General features: G+C 46.4%; 1 protein-coding gene across 1 annotated transcript in view; it reads left to right on the top strand.

Moving 5' to 3' along the window:
* The first annotated feature begins 232 nt into the window (after window positions 1-232).
* The window catches only part of SORL1 (sortilin related receptor 1), a 161,899-nt gene continuing 138,633 nt past the window's right edge, over window positions 233-23,498 (top strand). The window contains exons 1-2 of the mRNA XM_082273653.1: window positions 233-363; window positions 12,306-12,422. Of these exons, the coding sequence (XP_082129779.1) occupies window positions 241-363; window positions 12,306-12,422 (240 nt within the window). The 5' untranslated portion in view covers window positions 233-240. The remainder of the gene's footprint in view (window positions 364-12,305; window positions 12,423-23,498) is intronic.

The following is a 23,498-nucleotide window of genomic DNA, read 5'->3' on the forward strand; positions in this document are numbered from 1 at the left end:
CTCATCTGCCATAATAAACTACTAGTAACACTCCGAGATCGCCGGCCCCTCCTCTAAGGGCGTGGCATACATGGAGAGACAGAATAAGGCGTGTCTCTTCATTGAGGGAAAATAGAGAGGCGGGCTCGCCTTGTAGAGGGGCGGGCTGGGGGCGGGGGGAGCTTATAAATGATGAGATTAGAGGCGGAGCGCCATGTAAGGGGGCGAGGCGATGTCTCCGGTGGGGGCGGAGTGCCGGTGATGGTCATGTGCCCTAGGAAGATGGCGGCGGTCGGGCTGCTGTTGCTATTGCTGCTGTCTGTGCTGAGTGAGGGGGGGAGAGCGGAGCCTGGCGCGGCGCCCCCAGTGCGGGTGTATGGACAGGTAGGTGCCTCCCCCTCCCCCTGTCTGTGTGCACGGTGCTGTGTATCAGTGTCCCCCCTCCTCCAACATACACAGCGTTATTCATCATTGTCCCCCCCTCCATACACAGTGTTATAGATCAGTGTCCCCCCCCTCCATACACAGTGTTATAGATCAGTGTCCCCCCCCTCCATACACAGTGTTATAGATCAGTGTCCCCCCTCCATACACAGTGTTATAGATCAGTGTCCCCCCTCCATACACAGTGTTATAGATCAGTGTCCCCCCCCTCCATACACAGTGTTATAGATCAGTGTCCCCCCCTCTATACACAGTGTTATAAATCAATGTCCCCCCTCCATACACAGTATTATAGATCAGTGTCCCCCCTCCATACACAGTGTTATAGATCAGTGTCCCCCCTCTATACACAGTGTTATAGATCAGTGTCCCCCCCCCTCCATACACAGTGTTATAGATCAGTGTCCCCCCCCTCCATACACAGTGTTATAGATCAGTGTCCCCCCCCCTCCATACACAGTGTTATAGATCAGTGTCCCCCCCCCTCCATACACAGTGTTATAGATCAGTGTCCCCCCTCCATACACAGTGTTATAGATCAGTGTCCCCCCTCCATACACAGTGTTATAGATCAGTGTCCCCCCTCCATACACAGTGTTATAGATCAGTGTCCCCCCTCCATACACAGTGTTATAGATCAGTGTCCCCCCTCCATACACAGTGTTATAGATCAGTGTCCCCCCTCCATACACAGTGTTATAGATCAGTGTCCCCCCTCCATACACAGTGTTATAGATCAGTGTCCCCCCTCCATACACAGTGTTATAGATCAGTGTCCCCCCTCCATACACAGTGTTATAGATCAGTGTCCCCCCCTCCATACACAGTGTTATAGATCAGTGTCCCCCCCCCCCTCCATACACAGTGTTATAGATCAGTGTCCCCCCCCCCTCCATACACAGTGTTATAGATCAGTGTCCCCCCCCCCTCCATACACAGTGTTATAGATCAGTGTCTCCCCCCTCCATACAGTGTTATAGATCAGTGTCTCCCCCCTCCATACACAGTGTTATAGATCAGTGTCCCCCCTCCATACACAGTGTTATAGATCAGTGTCCCCCCCTCCATACACAGTGTTATAGATCAGTGTCCCCCCTCTATACACAGTGTTATAGATCAGTGTCCCCCCCCCTCCATACACAGTGTTATAGATCAGTGTCCCCCCCCCTCCATACACAGTGTTATAGATCAGTGTCCCCCCTCCATACACAGTGTTATAGATCAGTGTCCCCCCTCCATACACAGTGTTATAGATCAGTGTCCCCCCTCCATACACAGTGTTATACATCAGTGTCCCCCCTCCATACACAGTGTTATAGATCAGTGTCCCCCCTCCATACACAGTGTTATAGATCAGTGTCCCCCCTCCATACACAGTGTTATAGATCAGTGTCCCCCCTCCATACACAGTGTTATAGATCAGTGTCCCCCCTCCATACACAGTGCGATAGATCAGTGTCCCTCCCTTATATATACTGTGCTACATATTTTTGGAATCTCCTCTCCTACACAGGAATATATCAGTGCCCCCCCCCCCCCCAATCCTGTAGACAGTGCTATAAATCAGTATTCTCCCTTCCACACAGTGCCATAGATCTACTCTGTTAGTAAGATGACCTTTTATAGGTAAGAATAGTGTAATGCAGACATTCATTCCTGAATCGCTTCTAGTGAGGTTATTACTGCAGTGTCTGTACACAGGTTATACACCCCCCCCCCCCCCCCAACCGCTTCCTGAGCCGGCTTCACCTCACCCCCTTATCTTACCTTATTTATTTAGCTCTGACATATACCACAGCACTGTACAGAGAACACATCTGTCTATGTAACCAGGGAGCTCACACTCTAATATCTCACCACAATCGCACACAATATTATACAGTGCCTTGAAAAAGTATTCATACCCCTTGAAATGTTCCACATTTTGTCATGTTATAACCAAATCGTAAATGTATTTTATTGGGACTTTATGTGATAGACCAACACAAAGTGGCACATCATTGTGACGTTTTATGGAAAATAATAAATGTTTTTTTTTAATTTTTTTTAAAATATCTGAAAAGTGTGGTGTGCATCTGTATTCAGCCCCCTTTACTCTGATACCCCTAACTAAAATCTAGTGGAACCAATTGCCTTCAGAAGTCACCTAATTGGTAAACCACCTGTGTGTAATTTAATCTCAGTATCAATACAGCTGTTCTGTGAAGTCTTCAGAGGTTTGTTAGAGAACCTTCCTGGAAAAAAAACAGCATCATGAAGCCCAAGGAACACAGCAGACAGGTCAGGGATAAAGTTGTGGGGAGATTTAAAGCTGGGTTATGTTAAAAAAAAATATCCCAAGCTTAGGACATCTCATGGAGCACTGTTCAATCCATCATCTGAAAATAGAAAGAGTGTGGCACAACTGCAAACCTACCAAGACATGGCCGTCCATCTAACTGACAGGCCGGGCAATGAGAGCATTAATTGGAGAAGCAGCCAAGAGTCCCATGGTAACTCTGGAGGAGCTGCAGAGATCCACAGATCAGGAGGGAGAATCTGTCCAGAGGATAACTATTAGTCGTGCGCTCCACAAATCTGGCCTTTATGGAAGAGTGGGAAGAAGAAAGCCATTGTTGAAAGAAAGCCATAAGAAGTCCTGCTTGCAGTTTGCGAGAAGCCATGTGGGGGACACAGCAAACATGTGGAAGAAGGTACTCTGCTCAGATGAGACCAAAATTGAACTTTTTGGCCTAAAAGTAAAATGCTATATGTGGCAGAAAACTAACACTGCTCATCACCCTGAACACACCATCCCCACTGTGAAACATGGTGGTGGCAGCATCATGTTGTGGGGATGCTTTTCTTCAGCAGGTACAGGGAAGCTGGTCAGAGTTTATGGGAAGATGGATGGAGCCAAATACAGGGAAATCTTAGAGGAAAACCTGTTAGTCTGCAAAATACTTAAGCCTGGGGCGGAGGTTCACCTTCCAGCAGGACAACAACCCTAAACATACAGCAAGAGCTACAATGGAATGGTTAAGCTCTAAGCATATTCATGTGTTAGAATGGCCCAGAGTCCAGACTTAAATCCTATTATGAATCTATGGCAAGACTTGAAAATTGCTGTTCACAGACGCTCCCCATCCAATCTGACAGAGCTTGAGATATTTTGCAAAGAAGAATGGGCAAACATTTCACTTTCCAGATGTACAAAGCTGGTAGAGACGTCCCCAAAAAGACCTGCAGCTGTAATTGCAGGGAAAGGCGGTTTTACAAAGTATTTTCTCAGGGGGATGAATACAAATGCACACCACACTTTCATATATTTATTTGTAAAAACATTTGATAATTTATCATTTTCCCTTTGTTGTTATGTTCCACTTTGCGTTGGTCTATCACAAAAAATCCCAATAAAATACATTTAAGTTTTTTTTCATTGTAACCTGGCAAAATGTGGAAATGTTCAAGTGGTATGAATACTTTTTCAAGGCATTGTACATTTCTCTCACATATTCTGCTGTGCTTTACAGAGAACACAGTAGTTTGTGTCTCTGCCTCTCCCAAAATGGTGAGATTTCCTGCAGTAGTTTGTGTCTCTGCCCCTCCAACAATGGTGAGATTTCCTGCAGTAGTTTGTCTCTGCTCCTCCCACAGTGGGGAGGTTTCCTGCAGTAGTTTGTGTCTCTGCCCCTCCCACAATGGTGAGATTTCCTGCAGTAGTTCCCTCCCACAATGGGGAGATTTCCAGCAGTAGTTTGTGTCTCTGCCCCTCCCACAATGGGAATATCTCTCTGCAGTAGTTTGTGTCTCTGCCCCTCCCACAATAGGGAGATTTCCCCCAGGGTAGTACCTCCCACCATGGTAAGATGTGCCCATGTGCCAGTGGCAACCTCTATACACTGTTGCTGGCACTTTGCACACATGGCGTTTGCAGGAAGTAAACGTTCCCAGCCGGTAGTGTCCAGGTCTGTGCGCTCCAGTGTGACAGTGCGATTGATGATCAGGAGTGGGGGTGACAGGCTTACAGCTGACTCCGCATCCACCTCCTGAAATGTGTTTGTAAACTAATCAGAAATCACATCATGCATCGCAGGAACTGGGACGGAAAATAAAAGGACTTTAATTAGGAGGCACGCTGTAGATCGGTAATATTCCGCTCAGGGAGGTCTCTGGGGTGCGCATCCCTCCCGTGACAACGGGGCTGCTGGTTTGTGTATGGCAGATGACGTCACCCCGCTGCTTGTTGATGTCGGTGTCACAGATGGTTGTACAGGCCGTGCTCAGCCTGCCCAGGGTCAGTGAGGAAGTGCATGGTCCTTGTTGTCACACTGAGATCTTTATCTTCTGAACTTGTCATACAGGATCTGTGCGCCTCTCACCTGAAGCCTGTGTGTTCTGAGATGGGGGGGGGGGATATGAAGCAAGGAATCTGACAAACATCCCCCCCGGCAGGTGAATGTTCCAGGTGCATGGCTTTTATGTCAATAATTATTTCACCGCCAGTGAAAGTCACATGAGCTGTTTTATAAAGCCTATCACCCTAGGAGACCATGTTTGACCATATTATATTTGTCATTTTTTGCTGTTCTATATTTGTTTGAGTTTTATTTATAAATAGATCATTATACTTTTCCTCTACTCCCCTTCAGTATGACTGTGCACCCGAGCATGAACACTAATAGAAGATATAATACGGTGTCTGTACAGGGTGATCCTGTGTTTGCGGGGTTGGAGAGAACAGTCAAGTGCAGTCACAGTGGAGAGCGAGGGCACCAAGCAGCTATGGTCAAAAAATACACTACATTATCAAAAGTATTGGGACGTCTGTCTTTACACTAGTGATCCACCGATATCGTTTTTTCGTTGCCGATACCGATATTTTGGTCATCGCGTATCCGTATCGGCCAATATTTCTGTACATTAAAAACATTTTTATTTTTTTTTAACTTCACAGGTACTCTTGTGGAGGGATCTGGGGGTCTAAAAGACCCCAAACCCCTCCTCTGTACTCAAAAGCATTCCGCTCCTTGTAATGACAGCCGATTGGCTTCTCAGCTGTATCAGTTGTCATTACAAGACAGCCGCCCCTCGGCTATGGACGCCGGTACCGGGCTGATGCCTCTAGCTGCAGGCATCACTCCGGTACAAGCACTTTCTGAAATATCGGTAACCTCCGGGGCCGATTCCGATATATATCAGGCAAAGTGCATATCGGCCCTTGATATATCAACTTTGCTGATAATCGGTCGATCCCTACTTTACACGCACATAAACTTTAATGGAATCCCAGTCTTAGGCCTGGTTCACACCTATGCAGGTTGTTGTTTGCATATTCCAGGTGCATTTTGTGTTTTTCAATGCACGTATTTGATCTATTGAACCAAAAACCAGAAAAAAAAGTCCCTGGCCCTTTCCATAAAATGCACAGATGTGAACATGACCCATAGGAAACCATGCTAAATGGACTGTAGTGTTTCTGCAAAAGTGAAAACCCACTAAAAAATGTATAGGTGTGAACCAGGTCTTAGACCGTAGGGTTCAGTATTGAGTTGACGCACCCTTTGCAGCTATAAGGCTCCGTTCACATGTAGGCGTTTTGGGGCGTTTTTGGGGAGTCTTTCTGCTCTAGGATCAGCTCTCAAAACGCTCAACAAGACCAATCCTATTAATTTCAATGGCCCCTGTTCACATCTGAGCGTTTTGACGCTGTAAACAAAACGCCCAACGCTCAAAAAAGTACATGAGCTTCTTTTTGGGCAGATTACAGGCGTTTTCCATTGGTCTCTATTCAATCTAAAAACGCCTGCACAAAAATCGCTGTAAAATCGCAGTAAAAAATGTGCGAAAACGCTACGCTTAGGTGTGAATGTAGCCTAAGAGACTTTAGTATCACTTTAACCCCTTAGAATAGGGGGATAAGTAAGGGCAGGGTGGGGCGGGGAGTAGAGGGATAAGTGAGGGCAGGGTGGGGGATAAATGAGTGGCAGCATGGTGGGGGGGCTAGTAGGGGGATAAGTGAGGGCAGGGTGGGGGGGCTAGTAGGGGGATAAGTGAGAGTGGGTTGGGGGAGAGTAGGGGGATAGGTGAGGGTGGGTTGGGGGGGGAGTAGGGGGATAGGTGAGAGTGGATTGGGGGGGAGTAGGGGGATAGGTGAGGGTGGGTTGGGGGGGGGAGTAGGGGGATAGGTGAGGGTGGGTAGGGGGGGAGTAGGGGGATAGGTGAGGGTGGGTTGGGGGGGTAGGGGGATAAGTGAGGGTGGGTTGGGGGGGGGGGTAGGGGGATAGGTGAGGGTGGGTTGGGGGGGGGGGGTAGGGGGATAGGTGAGGGTGGGTTGGGGGATAGGTGAGGGTGGGTTGGGGGGGGGAGTAGGGAGATAGGTGAGGGTGGGTTGGGGGGGGGGAGTAGGGGGATAGGTGAGGGTGGGTTGGGGGGGGGGAGTAGGGGGATAGGTGAGGGTGGGTTGGGGGGATGAAGTAGGGGGATAGGTGAGGGTGGGTTGGGGGGGGGGGGGGAGTACGGGGATAGGTGAGGGTGGGTTGGGGGGAGTAGGGGGATAGGTGAGGGTGGGTTAGGTGGGGGTGGGGGGGATAAGTGAGGGCAGGGTGGGGGGGGATAAGTGAGGGCAGCGTGGGTAGGTGGGAGTAGGGGGATAAGTGAGGGCAGGGTGGGGGGGTTAGTAGGGGGATAAGTGGGGGCGGGGGAATAATTGGGGGCAGGGTGGGGGAGTAGGGGATAAGTGAGGGCAGGGTGGGGAGGGAGTAGGGGGGATAAGCGAGGGCAGAGTGAGGGAGGGGAGTAGGGGGATAAGCGAGGGCAGAGTGAGGGAGGGGAGTAGGGGGATAAGCGAGGGCAGAGTGAGGGAGGGGAGTAGGGGGATAAGCGAGGGCAGGGTAGTGGGGAAGTAGGGGGATAAGCGAGGGCAGGGTAGTGGGGAAGTAGGGGGATAAGCGAGGGCAGGGTGGGGATGGGGGTGTAGTGGGATAAGTGAGGGCAGGGTGGGGATGGGGGTGTAGTGGGATAAGTGAGGGCAGGGTGGGGGGGGGGAATAGCTGTACAGTGGGGGGTTAGATCGTTGGTACACAACATTTTGAACAGAGAACTTGGAGAGAGGGGCACACATTTCATGGTGTGCTCTGAGAATAATTGTCAGCAGCAGGCAATGAATTAATAGGTAGGCTGTGTTGTGTTCTCTGCAGGTCTCCTCCAGTGTCAGCCTGAAGCTGCATAGCTGATTGTGTGTCTTCCTCCCTCATCTGCCTGGATTTGGCTGGACTTCGTATGGTAAAGTGGGGGGAGAGAGAACTTCACCATTGTCCTGAGAAGGTGAGCCATATCTCTAGGCATGCTGCCGGCGCCATCTTGCCTGTTCGCCTGGCAGAGGGATAGACGTTGGTAAGCCGCTGGGGAGGCTTGGAGGACTTTCGGACATGTCGCCCAGGTGAAAGAGCATCCTGGGAGGTAGCTTAGATGCCAGAATTCACTCCTCTAAAGTTGCTGTTTTTGCCACTGAGCACCTCAGTTAAGCAGGAGCGCTGAGCTAAGCGGCCTCTTCCTGCCTGGCAAGACATGCGCCCTGTTGGCAGCTGAAATGTCATTGGTTGTTAAGGACGCGGCGGCTCCGCTCCTTAACAACCAATAATTGCTGGCATTCTTTCAGCTGTTAGTGGGGAAATCCTGATGAAAGAACCCAGCCAGAAGGTATTCAGTTATCGGTACATTTTCACGAGTACCGATAACCGTGCAAATGCTTAGTATCGGTACCGATCCTGATCGACGCAACCCTAATCTCATCACTGGGTCTCTGTGCTTCTGCATTTAATGCAGACTGATCCTGGCTGGTGGGAGGGGACAGTAGAGAGCTGTACATGGCTTCCTGGACACATCCCAGCACCCTGCCTCAGTACTCCTCTGTTGAGTCCTCAGTCCTGATGCAAGCAGTGGGCTTGCATCATTTGCATGCAGACCATCGTCTGTATCACCCACGTGTGATGATGAGCCTCCATGATCGAAAGAAGTGAAATCCAATGAATGAAAGGGCCAGGCCAGGATCAGTCAGGCTGTGGAGGAAAGGGCTAGCTGATGCTGGATGTTCTCCAGTCAGGAAATGAGGCCGGATCTATGTGTATATTCTAATGCATAGAAGCTCTCGGTGTGCAGTGAAATCAAAGTGATTTCAGTAGAGAAGAGGAGCCGGTACAACTGTGCAAGACTGAAGGGAAGGCTGGGTTTCAGATTGTAATGACAGGTCCACTTTAATAGCGTAGAATTGATTTGCAGAGGGTGGAGTGCGTCTTCTATAATGTCTGCCCTGCAGTGTTCTTGGTGTATATTCCAGAAAATGAATGTGTGCTGAGAGATGGCCTAGGGCTGTACACAGTACTGGTATGTTGTCACCGGCTCTGCGAGTGAACGGACCGGTTCTGCCCGTTACCTGTATATTATCATTGTTCCTTTATCTGAGTTATGTACATGGATACCTTGTTTAATGCAACTCTTTCACAGAAATAAAACTGCTAATAAATGTGGATCCTTCACAGCTGAACTCCATGCAAACCTCTGCATACATGGATTGGATGAAATGCATACAAGGGAGCTGCTTGGATTTCTGTCCATCCAGTCTGGAGATTTAGACAGCTCTGCCAAATAGCACAGCGCTGTCAGGCAGGGGAGGAGACCTGATTTTTACAAAGCACGTTGTCAGGAACTTTGGCTGATGGGAGGTTCTAGCGGGCTTTTGCTGAGATTGTAATCAACAACCCACCATGGGGTCTTGTACCTTATACCCATAATGGACCAAAGCAGTTGTTACATTTCCTTTTTTTTTTTTTTTTAAGGTAACTGTACACATGCAAAAAAATATTGCTGTAATGGGTAGGCCACACCCCTATGTAATTCACAAGAAAATATAGAAAAAGGAAAAAGTGGGGTTTTAAGGCCAGAATGAGATGATCAGAATATGAACAACACAGCAGATTTGTTAAAAACACATGTTTATTCATCGGTATTTTCTCATAAAAAGGCATGTGCAAACATGCTCAAAGGACATACATACATATAACATATAATGGTATAAAAACAAAGCACAGGTAAAGATAACCAAGTGGTGGGTCTCAACAAGAGAGATGGAAAATGGTCCCTGTGCAGCCAACGTGTTTGGCTTACTTTTGCTTCTTCAGGGCTTAAAGTGGAAGTAAACCCTCCTCTGCAAGTTGTACCTATAGGTAATCCTATGATAAGGCTTACCTATAGGTAGTGTAAATATCTCCTAAACATGTACTGTTTAGGAGATATTTACCTTACATGCAGCCAGTGACGTCACTGGCGCATGCGCTCTGAAGGAACGGCCGCTGGTGCCGTTTCTTCAGAGATCCGTGCCGTGACCATCGGCTCCCACGCGCATGGTAGTGACGTCACCACGGCTCCGGCCAATCAGATGGCCGGATGCCGCGATCCCGGAAGACGGGCGACTGGACATGTCACCCGTCAGAGGTGAGCGGACGGCACCTCATTCTAAGGTAAGTATTTAATATTGAGCTAGTATGCGATGCATACTAGCTCATTATGTGTTTCTCTTGCAGGTTGCAAAAAGAAAAAAAAAATTTTTTGGGGGGGTTTACAACCTCTTTAAGAGACCAAAGAACCGACTAGTGTTCCTTCGTGTGTAAAATTATGGGATAGCTGGCAGATCCATAAGTCGACTCGGGTAGTATATGACGTGGACTTTATATAGGAGTACAATGATAATGGAATGGTGGATTCTATCCTCTTAGTGTTATCTATATATGTATATATATATATATATATATATATATATAAACCAAGCATTGGGGCGCATGTGCATATATATATATATATATATATATATAGGAAAGGCACATGCAGTATAGGTATACGTCTGTAGTGCCCCAGTACTATATCCAAATTAACATTAAATCACCATATCCACATCCATATATTTCATCCTTGTAAGAAGTATTGTGTAGTTAGCCAGGCAGTTAGTTATATAGATATTCTCAGGCAGGTACTCACTCCCTTAATCATAGTGGAAAGGGAGGGGGGGCAGAGGATATCAGAGGGAGTAATGGTGGACTCCTCTTCTTGTGCCCGTGCCGAATCATCTTCTGCCTGAAACACATGGGCCAAAATTCAGCTGGTTCCAATCGAATCAACCGTTTTTTTTATCGATTTGTGGCCCGTGATTAAATGCTTTACCTTCCACTTAAACTGGAATATAGGCAATAATTAAAATATGGTGACGCTTCATACCCAGTGATTACGCTGCTGAACGTGCTTAAAAAACTGAGGGTTTAATATTACTTTACAGGTAAGCTCCAGACTCTACCCACCCCCCCCCCCCCCCCCCAAAAAAAAAAAAAAAAAAAAAAAAACCTGTAGCTGCTTACTTTTAATATTGGGGCACTTATCTGTCCAGGAATTCAGTGGTGTCCTCACCTGGGCCACATTTTCAATGGGCTTTCGGGTGCTGGCGCCGCCATCTTGACAAAAGGAAACGGTCAGTAAAGCCTTGCGGCTTCACAACTGGTTTTCTACAGCACATTATGGAAGCACGTTATGCTTTGTTAATGAGCTGGCTGCGGGGGAAAGGGGGGGGGGGCGCAAACTGCCAGAAGAGGGAGCGGGTACCTTTCAAAACCAGGTACCCGCTCCCCCCAAAAGGTGCCAAATGTGGCAGTGAAATGGGGGGGCAGTGAAAGGGGGGGGGAGGCAGACAAGTGGAGCTTCTTTATATCGTGTAGATTAAATTCACTCCATCTAGTAAAATATAGTAACTATAGATTCAAAATACATTGGGTAGAATTCACTAAAGGTCATCGCATGCGTTATGGCAGTCACGTGACCACTTACCGCGTGCAAAAATGAAAATGTTTATTCACTATTGCTTGTAATGTAGTATTTAGCACAAACACCCAAATGTTGGTTAAATACTGCATAAAAAGGCATTAAAGTCAATTCACAAAAGGAAATAAATGCATGCAGTAATAAAGTACTGGTCCAAGCTTTCGATGACTATGGCAGTGGTCAGACCCATCCAATGATTGGTTTAAAAAATAGGTGGGAAAGTACAAGCTTTAGTGGAAGTCGGCTAGATATTAGTCAGGAGTTGTTTATGGAAGCTGGCAGACAGCATTGCAGAGAGTATGGAGCCCTTTGATTCCAGTCTTCTGGAATTTAAAGAGGAACTGCAGTCCGCTCACATAATTTGTAAAAAAAAAAAAGGAAAAAATCTTTGCTATTCTGAAGCTTCCCTCTAACTACTTTGCATATTATTTTCTATATACTGTGATTCTGTACTTGCCAAATATGCTGCAGAAATTTCCTTTCACAAACTCTGGATGCAGCCATTTTCACTGTGGGCAGCTGAAGCTTCTGCCTGTTCACTTCCTGGATATACGCACACACAGATAATGCATGCGAGATTTTAAGGAGAGTTTCTTTGTGAATACGTTTTGTTTTTTCCTGAACGTTGTGTGTTTTTACCGCATACTCGGATGAATTGTACCCATTTGTTACACTGTATTACTCAATGACCTTAACAGACAGGAGCAACTGAATTTGACAGCTTCTCCTGCAGTGTAATACAAAGCAATTCCCACCCGTCATGTTGACTGCTGGTGATATTTGTGGGGGGAGCGACTGCAAAAGGAGAGAAGGGGAGATTGGACATAAGATGCATCCTAGTAAGTAACTCTGTTGAAGTGTTATAAGACGTATCTTTTACATCCAAAACCCTCAAGTGGTTGAGGAGCAATCATTTCTCGGCCAGACAGTTGACAGCGTTTTAATATTTTCTCTTACCTTCTAGGAATGCGCTCTATTACTAATGTGAAGGGTATTGTCACACAATAACGCCAAGCCTCTTCTCTTCTGTCCTCTTTCAGGTCAGCCTCAATGACTCTCACAATCAGATTGTCGTCCACTGGGCCGGTGAGCAGAGTAACGTAATTCTGGGACTGACCAGAGACAGCCTGGGACTAGGGGGCACAAAAAACAGCAATGTAAGTATTTTTATTAATTTTGGTCTCACCATTTATTGGAGGAGTTGGCAGCCCTCCGGGGTGTGTACACTGACTATAGCAGGTTGGATTTTTCACTACATTGCTAGTGCTACTGTATTGCATGCCAATATAGTTCTGTTGCAGTAAAAAGTGACCTCTTAGTAATGCCTCGTACACACGCATTGATTATTGGCCGGGAATTTTCGGCCAACGTCCGATCGGCCGATTTTCGGCTTGTTAGTATGATGCTTTCGACAACCGACTGCGACTTTTCGGCCGAATAAAATCTGGTGTGCATGCTATAAAATTTTTGTTGGCCGTCAACACAACGGCCGATTTTCCGTAAGTCAGTACAGATTTCGGCAGACAAAAATCCGATGAGCAAGACTGGGCATGCTCAGAGAAGAAAAAACACACGGAAAGTAAACCAGCACATGACATCACTTCTGAAGTAGATTTTTGTTGGCCGAGAATTTGTGTGCAGTCTAGGCACATTCCAACCAACAAAACACAACTCTGGACAAAAGTCGGACGATCAGTCGGCCGATAATCGTTGCGTGTGTACGAGGCATTAGTCTGTTGCTGTACCGAATGCAAAATGCGCCCGGATCCCTGTAAGCGGAATTGAGCAAATGGCTTGGTGCCACAGCGCTTTCTGATGGCAAGAGCTTTGATGGCCCATAATTTATGGAGCTCAAAATACAATATAACTGCATGAAATGTAATGACATTGGCTGTTGGAGGATAAAGCACAAATTCTACCCATGGACCGTATTAATGTATTAAACCACCATGCCCATGCCATAAAAAGTACCTTCCACGCGTCATTTCCGCTGCTTTTTTTGTACAGGTGACCAGCTCCTGCTGTCATGATCTCACATGCCCACTCTCACCTCTTCAGCCTCCTTATTGGTTAATAAAGCCACCCAATACAGTAAAGAGCCAATAGATTTCCTTTAACCCTTGCCAGAGCTGTTTTGCTTTTTTGCACCCATGTTTAAAAAATTATTTTAGGCCTAAAGATTACCTAAAACTCCCAAAAACAGTATATCTTTTCTGAAAACAGAGACCCTGAAAAATAAAATGGTGGTAGTTCCAAATTTTGTATATCACCCGATATTAGCACAAGAGTTTCACGTGCAAAATTTTGGTACAAATGCATTGAAGTTTATTTGAGGGCTCAGATATGCGGTATATTGCTCCTTTTTGTTATTTCGGTCATGGTAGTAGATGGATACCCAACATGTCAAGTCTTAAAATAGCATGTTAACCACTTCCCGCAAACCGACATACCCCCCTCCGCCGCCGCCTTCCGCGGCTCTGTACATTCGCCGGCTGGTTGGAGTCCTGAACAAAGTCGGATTCAGCTTTGATCGAGTCGCCAATGTAGTGAACCGGAAGCGGCGTAACAACGTTACTTCCGGTTTCCTCGGCTGCCAGCGGCGCCAATTTAAAAAAAGTGACAGTATTAAAAAAATGCATTTTGAATACTTTGAAGTGCAGTGGAGGGGTCAGGGGTCTTTTAGACCTCGATCCCTCCATAAAGAGTACCTGTCACTGCCTATTACTGTCACAAGGGATGTTTACATTCCTTGTGACAGCAATAAAAGTGATCCGGTTTTTTTTCTTTTTAAAAAACAGTGCTAAAAATTAAAAAAATAAATAAATAGGGGGGGGGGAAATTTTTTTTAAAGCACCCCTGTCGGCGTGAGCTCGCGCATGAAAGAAAATGCATACTTAAGTCACGCCCACAAATAAAAACGGTGTTCCATCCACACGTGAGGTATTGCCGCAATCACCAGAGCGAGAGCAATAATTCTCAAAAAAGACCATCTCTAATTCTAAACTGGTAACTGTTGAAAATGTTTAAAGCGTCACCTATGGCGTGTGTGGTACCTCCCGGACGTGGACTCCACCCACCCCATGTCCGTGAGGTACCACGCACGCCGACCCTGTATACTGATCGATCAACTTTTAGGATGTCTTGGATCTATTAATGCACGTTTCATACTGGATTTCTGCCCTATTATGGAGCAAATTTTATCAGCCATGACAGTACCACCACCTGCAATATAATAGAGGCAGCTGATTGGATCTTCTATACTTGTATATCACGCCTATCTAGACTCTTATAATTTGGAGTCTAGACCTCTGGTAAGGAGGAATTTTAGATCGATATCGGTGGAGGTGCACTTGGGTGATCAAAACGCACATCATTTACACTCGCTGTTATTGGATATTCATCAAGGAATTCACCTGCATTATGTAGAACAGCACTAGTTCACACTTGTCTATTCAATATCTGTTTAGTGCGTCAACATTCTTTATTGTTTAAAATGGCATGTACCCGTGAAGCAGCGCCAAACTTTGTTCCCCTATAATTTCCATAGGAGATGCTGTAAAATCCCCTACAGGTCATCAGTTGAGAGTTACCGTAACTGTGAAAAATGACCCTAGAATTATTCTTCTCACTCTGGTGTGATTGCACTCTCTGGTGAGAATTACCTACCCCTCGTCACTTCCGGCCAGAAACAGCTGAGCAGCGCAGCAGTGCGCATGCTCAGAGCCCCGGATACCTAAAGGAAGAACAGAGGAGCTTACTAGTGCGCATGCGCACTAGTATGAAGAGATCACGGTGTACCGTGAAAAAAACCTACCGACGCGGCGCTTACATAAAACAGCTGTGCAGAAATACGAGTCATCTCCGCTCCTGTCCCGGTCACTTCCCTGCTCTCGGCAAGTAAATATAAAAGCGGCTTTCGGCTCCGTGATGTATGTTTTCATACAGCCGCCGCCGCTTTTATATTTACTATCCGAGAGCAGGGAAGTGACCGGGACAGGAGCGGAGATGACTCCTATTTCAGCACAGCTGTTTTAATGTACCCGCTGCATTACATACAGTGCCGAGTCCCGGAAGTGACGAGGGGTAGGTTTTTCTCACGGGTAGGTAATTCTCATGGAACACCGGGCATTTGGGTCACGTGACCGATATGATTGGCTATCACAGTGGTCACATGATCAGAAAGCTCCTGATTGCAAATATGCATCGGGAGCTTACTGATCCAGCCGGCTACCTGCTGGGAGTGCGCAGGCAGCGTGCTTTCAGCATGGTAAGTTGTTTTAGCAGGGGCGAATAATATAATGTATGCGGCTACTCGTCATTAAGGTCCACCCGCCAAGTGGCTGCATATATGCTTATGACCAGGGTTTCCAAACTATGGCCCTCCAGTTGTTTAATCAAGAGATTAAAGGAGAAGTACAGCCAAAGCTCGTTTGGCTGTATTTCTCCTAAGGATCACAGAAGTGCAGTTTTGCACTCCTGTGACCCATTTTCAGCAGAGAGCGGGCTTAACTCTGCTCTCTGCTGACGTCACAGAAGTCTGTCCAGGCTCCGCATCATCACCACCACCGAGTCTGGATCTGTCAGATCCCTGGTCTGACACCTGGCTCAGCCTCTCAGCGAGCCGCTGGGAGCCTGAGCCGGGGCAGTTCCCCTCCCCTCCACAGCCCAGCGACCAAGTGAACAAGAAGGGGGCAGGGCAGAGAGCTGCTGACTGACAGTTAGCAGCTCTATGCTCATGGAGCTTTGAAAACTGAACTATCGGCAGTGTTTGATCGCTCAGTTCTCAGTGCAGAGGCAGTATTGGACCGATACTGCATCCACCTAGGGAAGTATAAATAAAGAAAACAACTTCCCTGGCCACAGCAGAAACTGGAAGTCACTTTTTAAATTTCGCTTCTGGTTTCTAGGTGGGGGGGGGGGGGGGGGGTACAGAGAATGGAAGATTGCTGGTCTCCCTTCACTCTACATCATGGGTGTCCAACCTTTTGGCTTCTCTGGGCCACATTGAGTGTAGAGAAATTTTCTCGGGCTGCATATAAAATATATACTATAGTTAAGGTATATAAGTAATAAAACGCCGCCGCACCCTTCCTGCGCTGCTGCCCCCCCCCCAGCACTAATTTAACACAACTATTGGATGATCCCCTCCGAGGCAGCCTCTGCCTACAGTTAGTTGGAAGCCGCTGTGGCCGTGCCCCCAACTCGACTTCCTTCCTCCCCAGCAAAAAATAAGTTGTCAGGGGGCAGTGGGCCGCATTGCCTGCGGTTCCGGGCCGCAGGTTGGACATGCCTGCTCTACATAGTGACGCCTGCTCTACATAGTGACACCCATCATGCCCATGTCCTCTGATGGGAGCAGGAAGCTCCTGAAACATGGTGGGGGCACGTGCGCAGGCTCAAATGTTTTCTGGGTTGTGGAAACGATCTGACAGCTGTACAGCTCCCTACCTGATCATCTTAGAGCTGACAGTCGGATTTACACATTGCGCGTAAAACCCCCAACTGCCACGTCTTCTGCCAAGCTTCGATGGCGGCGAAAGGATTAAAGCACCTGAAGTCACCCGAGAAGTCAGGGGCAGAATCCGCAATGTCAGCGGTAACCGATATATAAAACTTTCTGATGTGTTAGCCCTTGGATAAGTTTAGTTTGTTTTGAGAGTGGTTGTCATATCCATTGTATGTTTGCATATGTTACTTCAACAAACAGACGGCATTTCTGCCCCCAGCCCCCACCTTTGTTTCCCAGCCAGCATTTCTGTAATGTCTTCCTTGTGTATGTAGATGAGAGCGCTGTGTCTGTGTGGGTTCTATATGGCAGATGGTACTGCACGGTGCTAATTCTTATGAAGCTATCACTCGTCTAGTCTGGAGATTGTCGGCACATGTGGAGACTTCCAAGCAAGTGCTGCTCTGCGATTTGGTGGTGCTTTCATAAAGTAGAAGTTAAACCCATTCACTAAAATCTCATAGAAGCTCTCACAAATGTCATTTCAAGAGTTCTTTTCTGTCTTTCTTATATCTGTAGCTTTTTATTTAAATAACCATTTGTGGCCCTGCCATTAACCCTTTCCCTACCGTCACCACCATTTTTTTTCCCCCTTTTAAAAAATAATTTTAGGTCTAAATATTCAAACCCTCAAATTAAATTATTTTCTGAAAGCAGAGACCCTGGAGAATAAGATAGTGGTAGTGCCAATTCAAGTGGGATGATATCATCTGAAGGGTTTATCAAATGCAAACTTTCAGTTAAAAATATTTAGAGGACAAACTCAATATATTGCCCAATTTTTTTAAAAAAATAGCCGAGTAAAAAGATACCCAACATGTCAAATCGTAAAATTTACGTTTACTCGTGAAACCCCAAAAAGCTTAAAGAGATTTTAAAGTCTTGTTTTTTTTTTTTGTTCCGAACTAACAAACATGTTATACTTACCTGCTCTGTGCAGTTGGTTTTGCACAGAGCAGCCCAGGACCTCCTCTTCTTAGGTCCCACGCTGGCGCTCCTGGACCCTCCCTCCTGACAGTTGCCCCCCACAGCAAGCTGCTTGCTCTGGGGGCACCCAAGCAGGCGCGCACCAGAGCCGCGGCTCTGTGTGTCCTCTCGTGGACATCACTGGATTGGGAGGGGGCTCAGGTAAGTATTAGGGAGGGGGGGGGGCTGCTGCACACAGGTTTTTTACCTTCGTACATAGAATGCTCGAAGGTAAAAAATCTTCTGCCTTTACAGCCACTCTCAGTACCCAACTAGACTAGTCTGCCAGGGATCAATTGATCCATTCTTAATTTCTACATAGCCTATTTGACTTTGGATACATTTTTATCTTAATGCATAGAATGCATTGAAGAGGAAGTAAACTTCCATCTTTAAGTTTTACCTATAGGTCAGCCTATATTAAGGCTTACCTATAGATAGTGTAAATATCTCCTAAAAATGCACCATTTAGGAGATATTTTCTGAGCTAGCAGCCAGTTATGTCACTGGGGCATGCGCTCTGAAGGAACGGGCACCCGTGCCGTTTCTTCAGAGCAGTGTGCCATGACTGGTGGCTCTTGCACGCATGCGCGGGAGTGACATCATCACGGCTGCGGCCAGTCACAGAGCCGGAGCTGCGAACCGGGAAAGAAGATCGGGTAGAGATGGACGCTGGCTTTAGCGATGGCATTGCATTGCTGGAACGGTTCGTTTTCAGGTAAGTTTAACATAATGTGCTAGTATGCAATGCATGCTAGCACATTATGCCTTTAGCCTTGCAGGTAAGAAAAAAAAGTGCAGTAGGTTATAACCGCTTTAAGATTAAAAAACCTTCTTCCATTACAACGCCTTTAAGCTGATAACACACAAACAATCCTAATTTCTCCTGACTTTATTGAACACGCCCTTTAAACAGTCACAGTGCTGGAGGAAGAAGTGGGTGAATCTTTGGGGTTAAGCTCCACTGTTTCATAGCAATGGGATTTCCCAGCCCTCTTTTGTGCCATGTATTGAACTGCTGATCTTTCTGATTTGTTCTTGACCTCTGTAAATGTTTACGGACAGTGATTTACTTCCTCCTGGTCGTCTCTCTATGTATGTCTGTTAGAGATGGTGTGGGTTTCTCCTCTTCGATCCATTCATGAAAATCTTTTGTGTTTCTATGTAATACATATCCTGTATTTTAGTTAGAATGGGGAGAGGTATCCTGTACTTGTTGCAGGTGCTGGTTTGAACTTTTTTTTTTAATTTATTATTTTTCCCCAGTCGTCTTCCAGGATGGCTTAATAAGAGATAGGCTCCTCCCACCTAGCACAGGAAACTCAATACACATTAGTTTAAATACAGGTGAGAACCAGAGACCCTCAGTATTTTGTGTTTACTCGGCCAGACAGGGTTACTTCAAAAAAACGTCATGCTGTCAGGCCTCCGTGCTAGGTTCCAGGAGCCTCCCGACCCTGGCCTCTACCTTAACTGGGGCAGTGTCCCTGGGAAGGGTTACCTGGGGAACTCGGGCCCCCTGATACCTTTGGTATGGGGAGGATTGGGGGACCCCTTCTCCCCATTTTTGGTGTCCATTAGGGGGGAGCCACAGTGGAGGCTTACCCGGTCCTTGCAGGCATTGCAGAGGTTGCGTTGCCCGGTGGGCAGTGTGGGGATGGTGTCTTCTTTCTTCCTAGGCAGTCAGGCTCATGGAGCCGGGAATGCTGAGGGCACATCGTCTCCAGTATCCTCCAGGTGGCGTGGCAGCCACCTTGACTGTGGGCCACCATTGTCCAGCACTATCCTGGATAGAAGACGCGGAAAATCACAGCGCTGCACCATGGACCGGCATCTCAATCCACAGGATCCGGTCCAGGGACGGACAAGGGCAGTGCATTTGGACTGGTGCACATAAGTAAGCGGCAAACTTAATGCTCCCTGCACTGCAACGGATTTGGCTGCGGCAGAGGAGGTGGATCGGGGACGCATGCAGATGCTGGCCCTAAGGTAAGCAAATGATGTAGGCTCATCAGCGCTGTTACCTTACACTGGTGGAGGGGCACTAATGGTAGTGTTTTGTACGTTGAATAGTGTGCACGAGTCTCTCACTGGTCTATTTTTGTGGTTGCACCTGGCTGTTTTCTTTACCGCTCAATGTTGGCTTGTGCCCTTGCAGGGCAAAGGCCGCGAAGAAAGAGAGGGAGCAGTGCATGGAGATGTCCCTAAAAAGAAATGTGCCTCGTGCAAACAAAAGCTGTCCTCCACCTGGAAAAAAGTGCTTTGCCAGGACTGCATTGACGCTCTAACCAAAAAAGAAACTATATGTTTAAAAAATTGCTAGACCATAAATGCATAGATGGTTAAAACTCGTCGTTTAGATCTTCTCTGCAAGAGCCAGGTCCTTCGGACGCATCTCAACCAAGTACTTCATATGCTAGCACAGCACCTCAGGCCCATGGAACAGGGGGTGCTGAGACAGCTGGAGGACGACTCCAGTGAAGATTCTAGCACTAAAGTAAGGGAAGGGGAAGTGAGGGAAGAAAAGCAAGTGGGTGCAAAAATTTCTGTTCCCCCTCTGATGAGACAGAGGATTTATTAAAGATTATATACGAAACTTTGGAGTTAGAAAAAAAGAGAACCAAAAGCTTGTCAGTACATGATAAACTCTATGCAGGTTTACAATCAAAACAGGCAAGAACATTCCCATACAAGCTGCTGTAAAAAGATACCATACTGCAGAAATAAAGGGAACCAGAGAAGAAAGACTTTCTTCCCAGAAAGTTGGAAAGGTTTCCTTTTAAGGAGGAAGATGCGGTGTTATGAGAGAAATGCCCAAAGCTGGATGAAGCTCTGTCCAAAGCGACCAGAAAATCGGACCTATCTTTTGAGGACGCAGGGGCGCTTAAAAATGCCATGGCTAGAAAGGCGCAAGGTTATTTAAAGAAGGCTTTGGATGCAGAAGCTGCTAACTTTCAACCCGCCATTGCATCCACCTGTGTAGCCAGGACACTGGATTTCTGATTGAAGCAGTTGAAGGTCCTCCTAGAACAAGACATCCCTAAAGAGAAGATTTTGGACTCGCTCTCCATTCTCAACAAGGCCGTGTCTTCTATTGCGGACGCCTCCGCAGAGGCCATCAGGTTTTCAGCTAAATGTCCAGCACTCATAAATGAGGCCAGACTGGCGATCTGGCTTAAAGCCTGGGCAGGAGACGCGGCTTATAAAACAGTTATGCTCATTACCGTTCAAGGGTGGCCTAATATTTGGTGAAGACCTGGATTCGGTTTTGGAGAGGTCTACTGATAAAAAGGCTTTCCAAATACAAAGAGGCAACAGTCCAAAACGCCTTTTTGTCCTTTCAGGAAAATCAGTCAGAAGGACGGAGGCAAAAAGGACCAAAATAGACCGACAAAAGAAGGAAGGATAAAGGCATTGGGGGATTTCTGTTTTAATCCCTCCCAAACCAAAGACAAAAACCAATAACTCCCCATGCAGGGTAGGATGGAGGTTGGGGGGGTTTCCTGGCAAAGAGTTAGCGTTCATTTGATTTGTCCTTCACTTATGTTTGCGACCCCAATACCTTAGCATTCTTGGATCTGGAACTTGGTCATTGTGAAAATACTATCATTGCCAAAAATCATTTTAAACCTACAGCGGGAAACTCTTATGTGCATTCCTCCAGTTGCCATCACTATCGCTGGGTGCGCAATATCCCTAAAAGCCAATTTTGCAGGCTCAAATATAACTGCACTAGGGTTGAGGACTATGTTAAACAAAGCTCGGTACTTAAAAAGAAGTTTGCCGATAAGGGTTATCCAGCAGAGCTGGTTGAACAGGCACATAACCTTTATCTCGATCCTGAGTCTCACAAGGGCAGAAATGGGTCACACGCCATAAAATCTACATGTAGATTTGTCACGCAATTTCATAGTCAATTTCCTCAAATGGAAAGAGTCTTTTTTAAACATTGGACTATACTCCAACAAGATCCATACCTTAAAATCTCCATTGGAGAATGTCCTAAATTCTCATACAAGCTACCAATATAAAAAACGAAGTTGCACCCAGTAAAATCCGCCCATCCCGGAGACCCCCTGCCAGTGATCTAAGCATGTTCGGTCAACTCATAGGCATGTACCAGTGCAAGAAGAAAGCCTGTTTGACATGCCGATTTGTCAATCATGGACAGAACATGTTTACAGTCAATGGGAAGACCTATCATATTTGTACTTTTGAAAATTGTTCGTCTAGATATGTTTACTGCCTCACCTACCCCTGTGGTCTTTTTTATGCCCATTTTTTTTGTTTCGGGTAACACAGAAGATTTGCAGAAAAAGGCACAAGCACAGATGCTATGAAAAAGTGTCCATAGGTGTTTTGCTACCACACATAATGGACAATCTGCTGGTCTTAGGGTCTGGGTTATTGAATCTACACCTGGAAATTTCCCTTCTGCCGAACGTTTCAAGCGTCTGTGCGAGAGGGAAACGTTCTGGATTTACACTTTAAATTCCCTTACCCCTCATGGTTTGAATGAGGAGATTGAGATCAGCTCCATCATATAGATGGGCATAATACCATCATTACCCTTCTCGCTTAAGTGTCCTCTTCATACATTCCTGTCATTACCATTGGTTACCTTATTTATGTAATTTTTTCCTTATGCGATTGCACGAAACTAAGCGCGTCAGTACATTGATATATATTCTGGAGCTGAGGGATCAGCTCTCGCATATAGATGGGCTTTACGACAAATTTTTTTCTTATGCGATTTTATGCGATTGAACTAAAATATGCGCATTAGTTCATTGACATAACACTTTGGAACTGATATCAGCTTTAGCATATAGATGGGCCCCATGACCATTTTTTATTATTTTAGCATATATGTTTGTGTATGTTGTTGTTTCTTAATTATTTTTTTTTTATTAATATTATTTTTTATATTTTTCTGTGTATTACATATGTGTATATACATATACACATGTGTATATGCATGAATATTTCATCTTTATGCTGACACTGCAGATTGCTTTTACATGGAGCATCCAGTGTTAGTGACTTGCTCTATCTTCGTCCGTCTCTCCCCCCTCCTTCTCCCTCTATTACTAACCAAAACCCCGCTATCTATCAATATAATCATCCTTACAATCAGCTTTGAGAAAGGAGCTGTGGGTGGCTCTGAAAAACGTTAGCCCCGCCCCCTTGCACACGCCACGTTCTACCAGGACTCTGGGGGTTTGCATACACGGCCTCGTGCAGCGGCAGTCTGGAGGCTTATGGCCCTCCATGCTCCCCTTCACACTCAAGATTGCTGGGGACGAACATCTGCACCGATCTGCGGAACTCCGAGAGGAGCCCCTATGTTTGCAGCCTTGCGATCCCAGGAGGACCCGACATGCTTTTATCCATCTCCTATCTTGTTTTTAATAAAGTTTGAGCTGTTTTCATACTACACTTAGAGCGGCGCTCCTGTTTTGTTTTTATCTGGCAAAGAGTTACAACTAATGAATTCATCCTGGACCTAATCGGCAACGGTTACAGGATAGAATTCAATCATACACCCCCAAGCCGTTTTTTGGTGACTCTACTGCCAAAAGACTCAGACATGGCAGCTGCCATGACTAATCTAATCCAGGAGTTTCTGGATTAGGGAGTCATTTCCCCCATCCCTCGAGAGCAAGTGTGCACGGGGGGGGGGGGGGGTACGGAGGTTCTATTCCCATATGTTCATCCTAAGGAATCCTTCGGGGAATAAAAAGGTTGATCCTAAATTTAA

The sequence above is a fragment of the Pelophylax lessonae genome (assembly GCF_965119305.1).
Source record: "Pelophylax lessonae genome assembly, chromosome: 12".
Taxonomy (NCBI): Eukaryota; Metazoa; Chordata; class Amphibia; order Anura; family Ranidae; genus Pelophylax; species Pelophylax lessonae.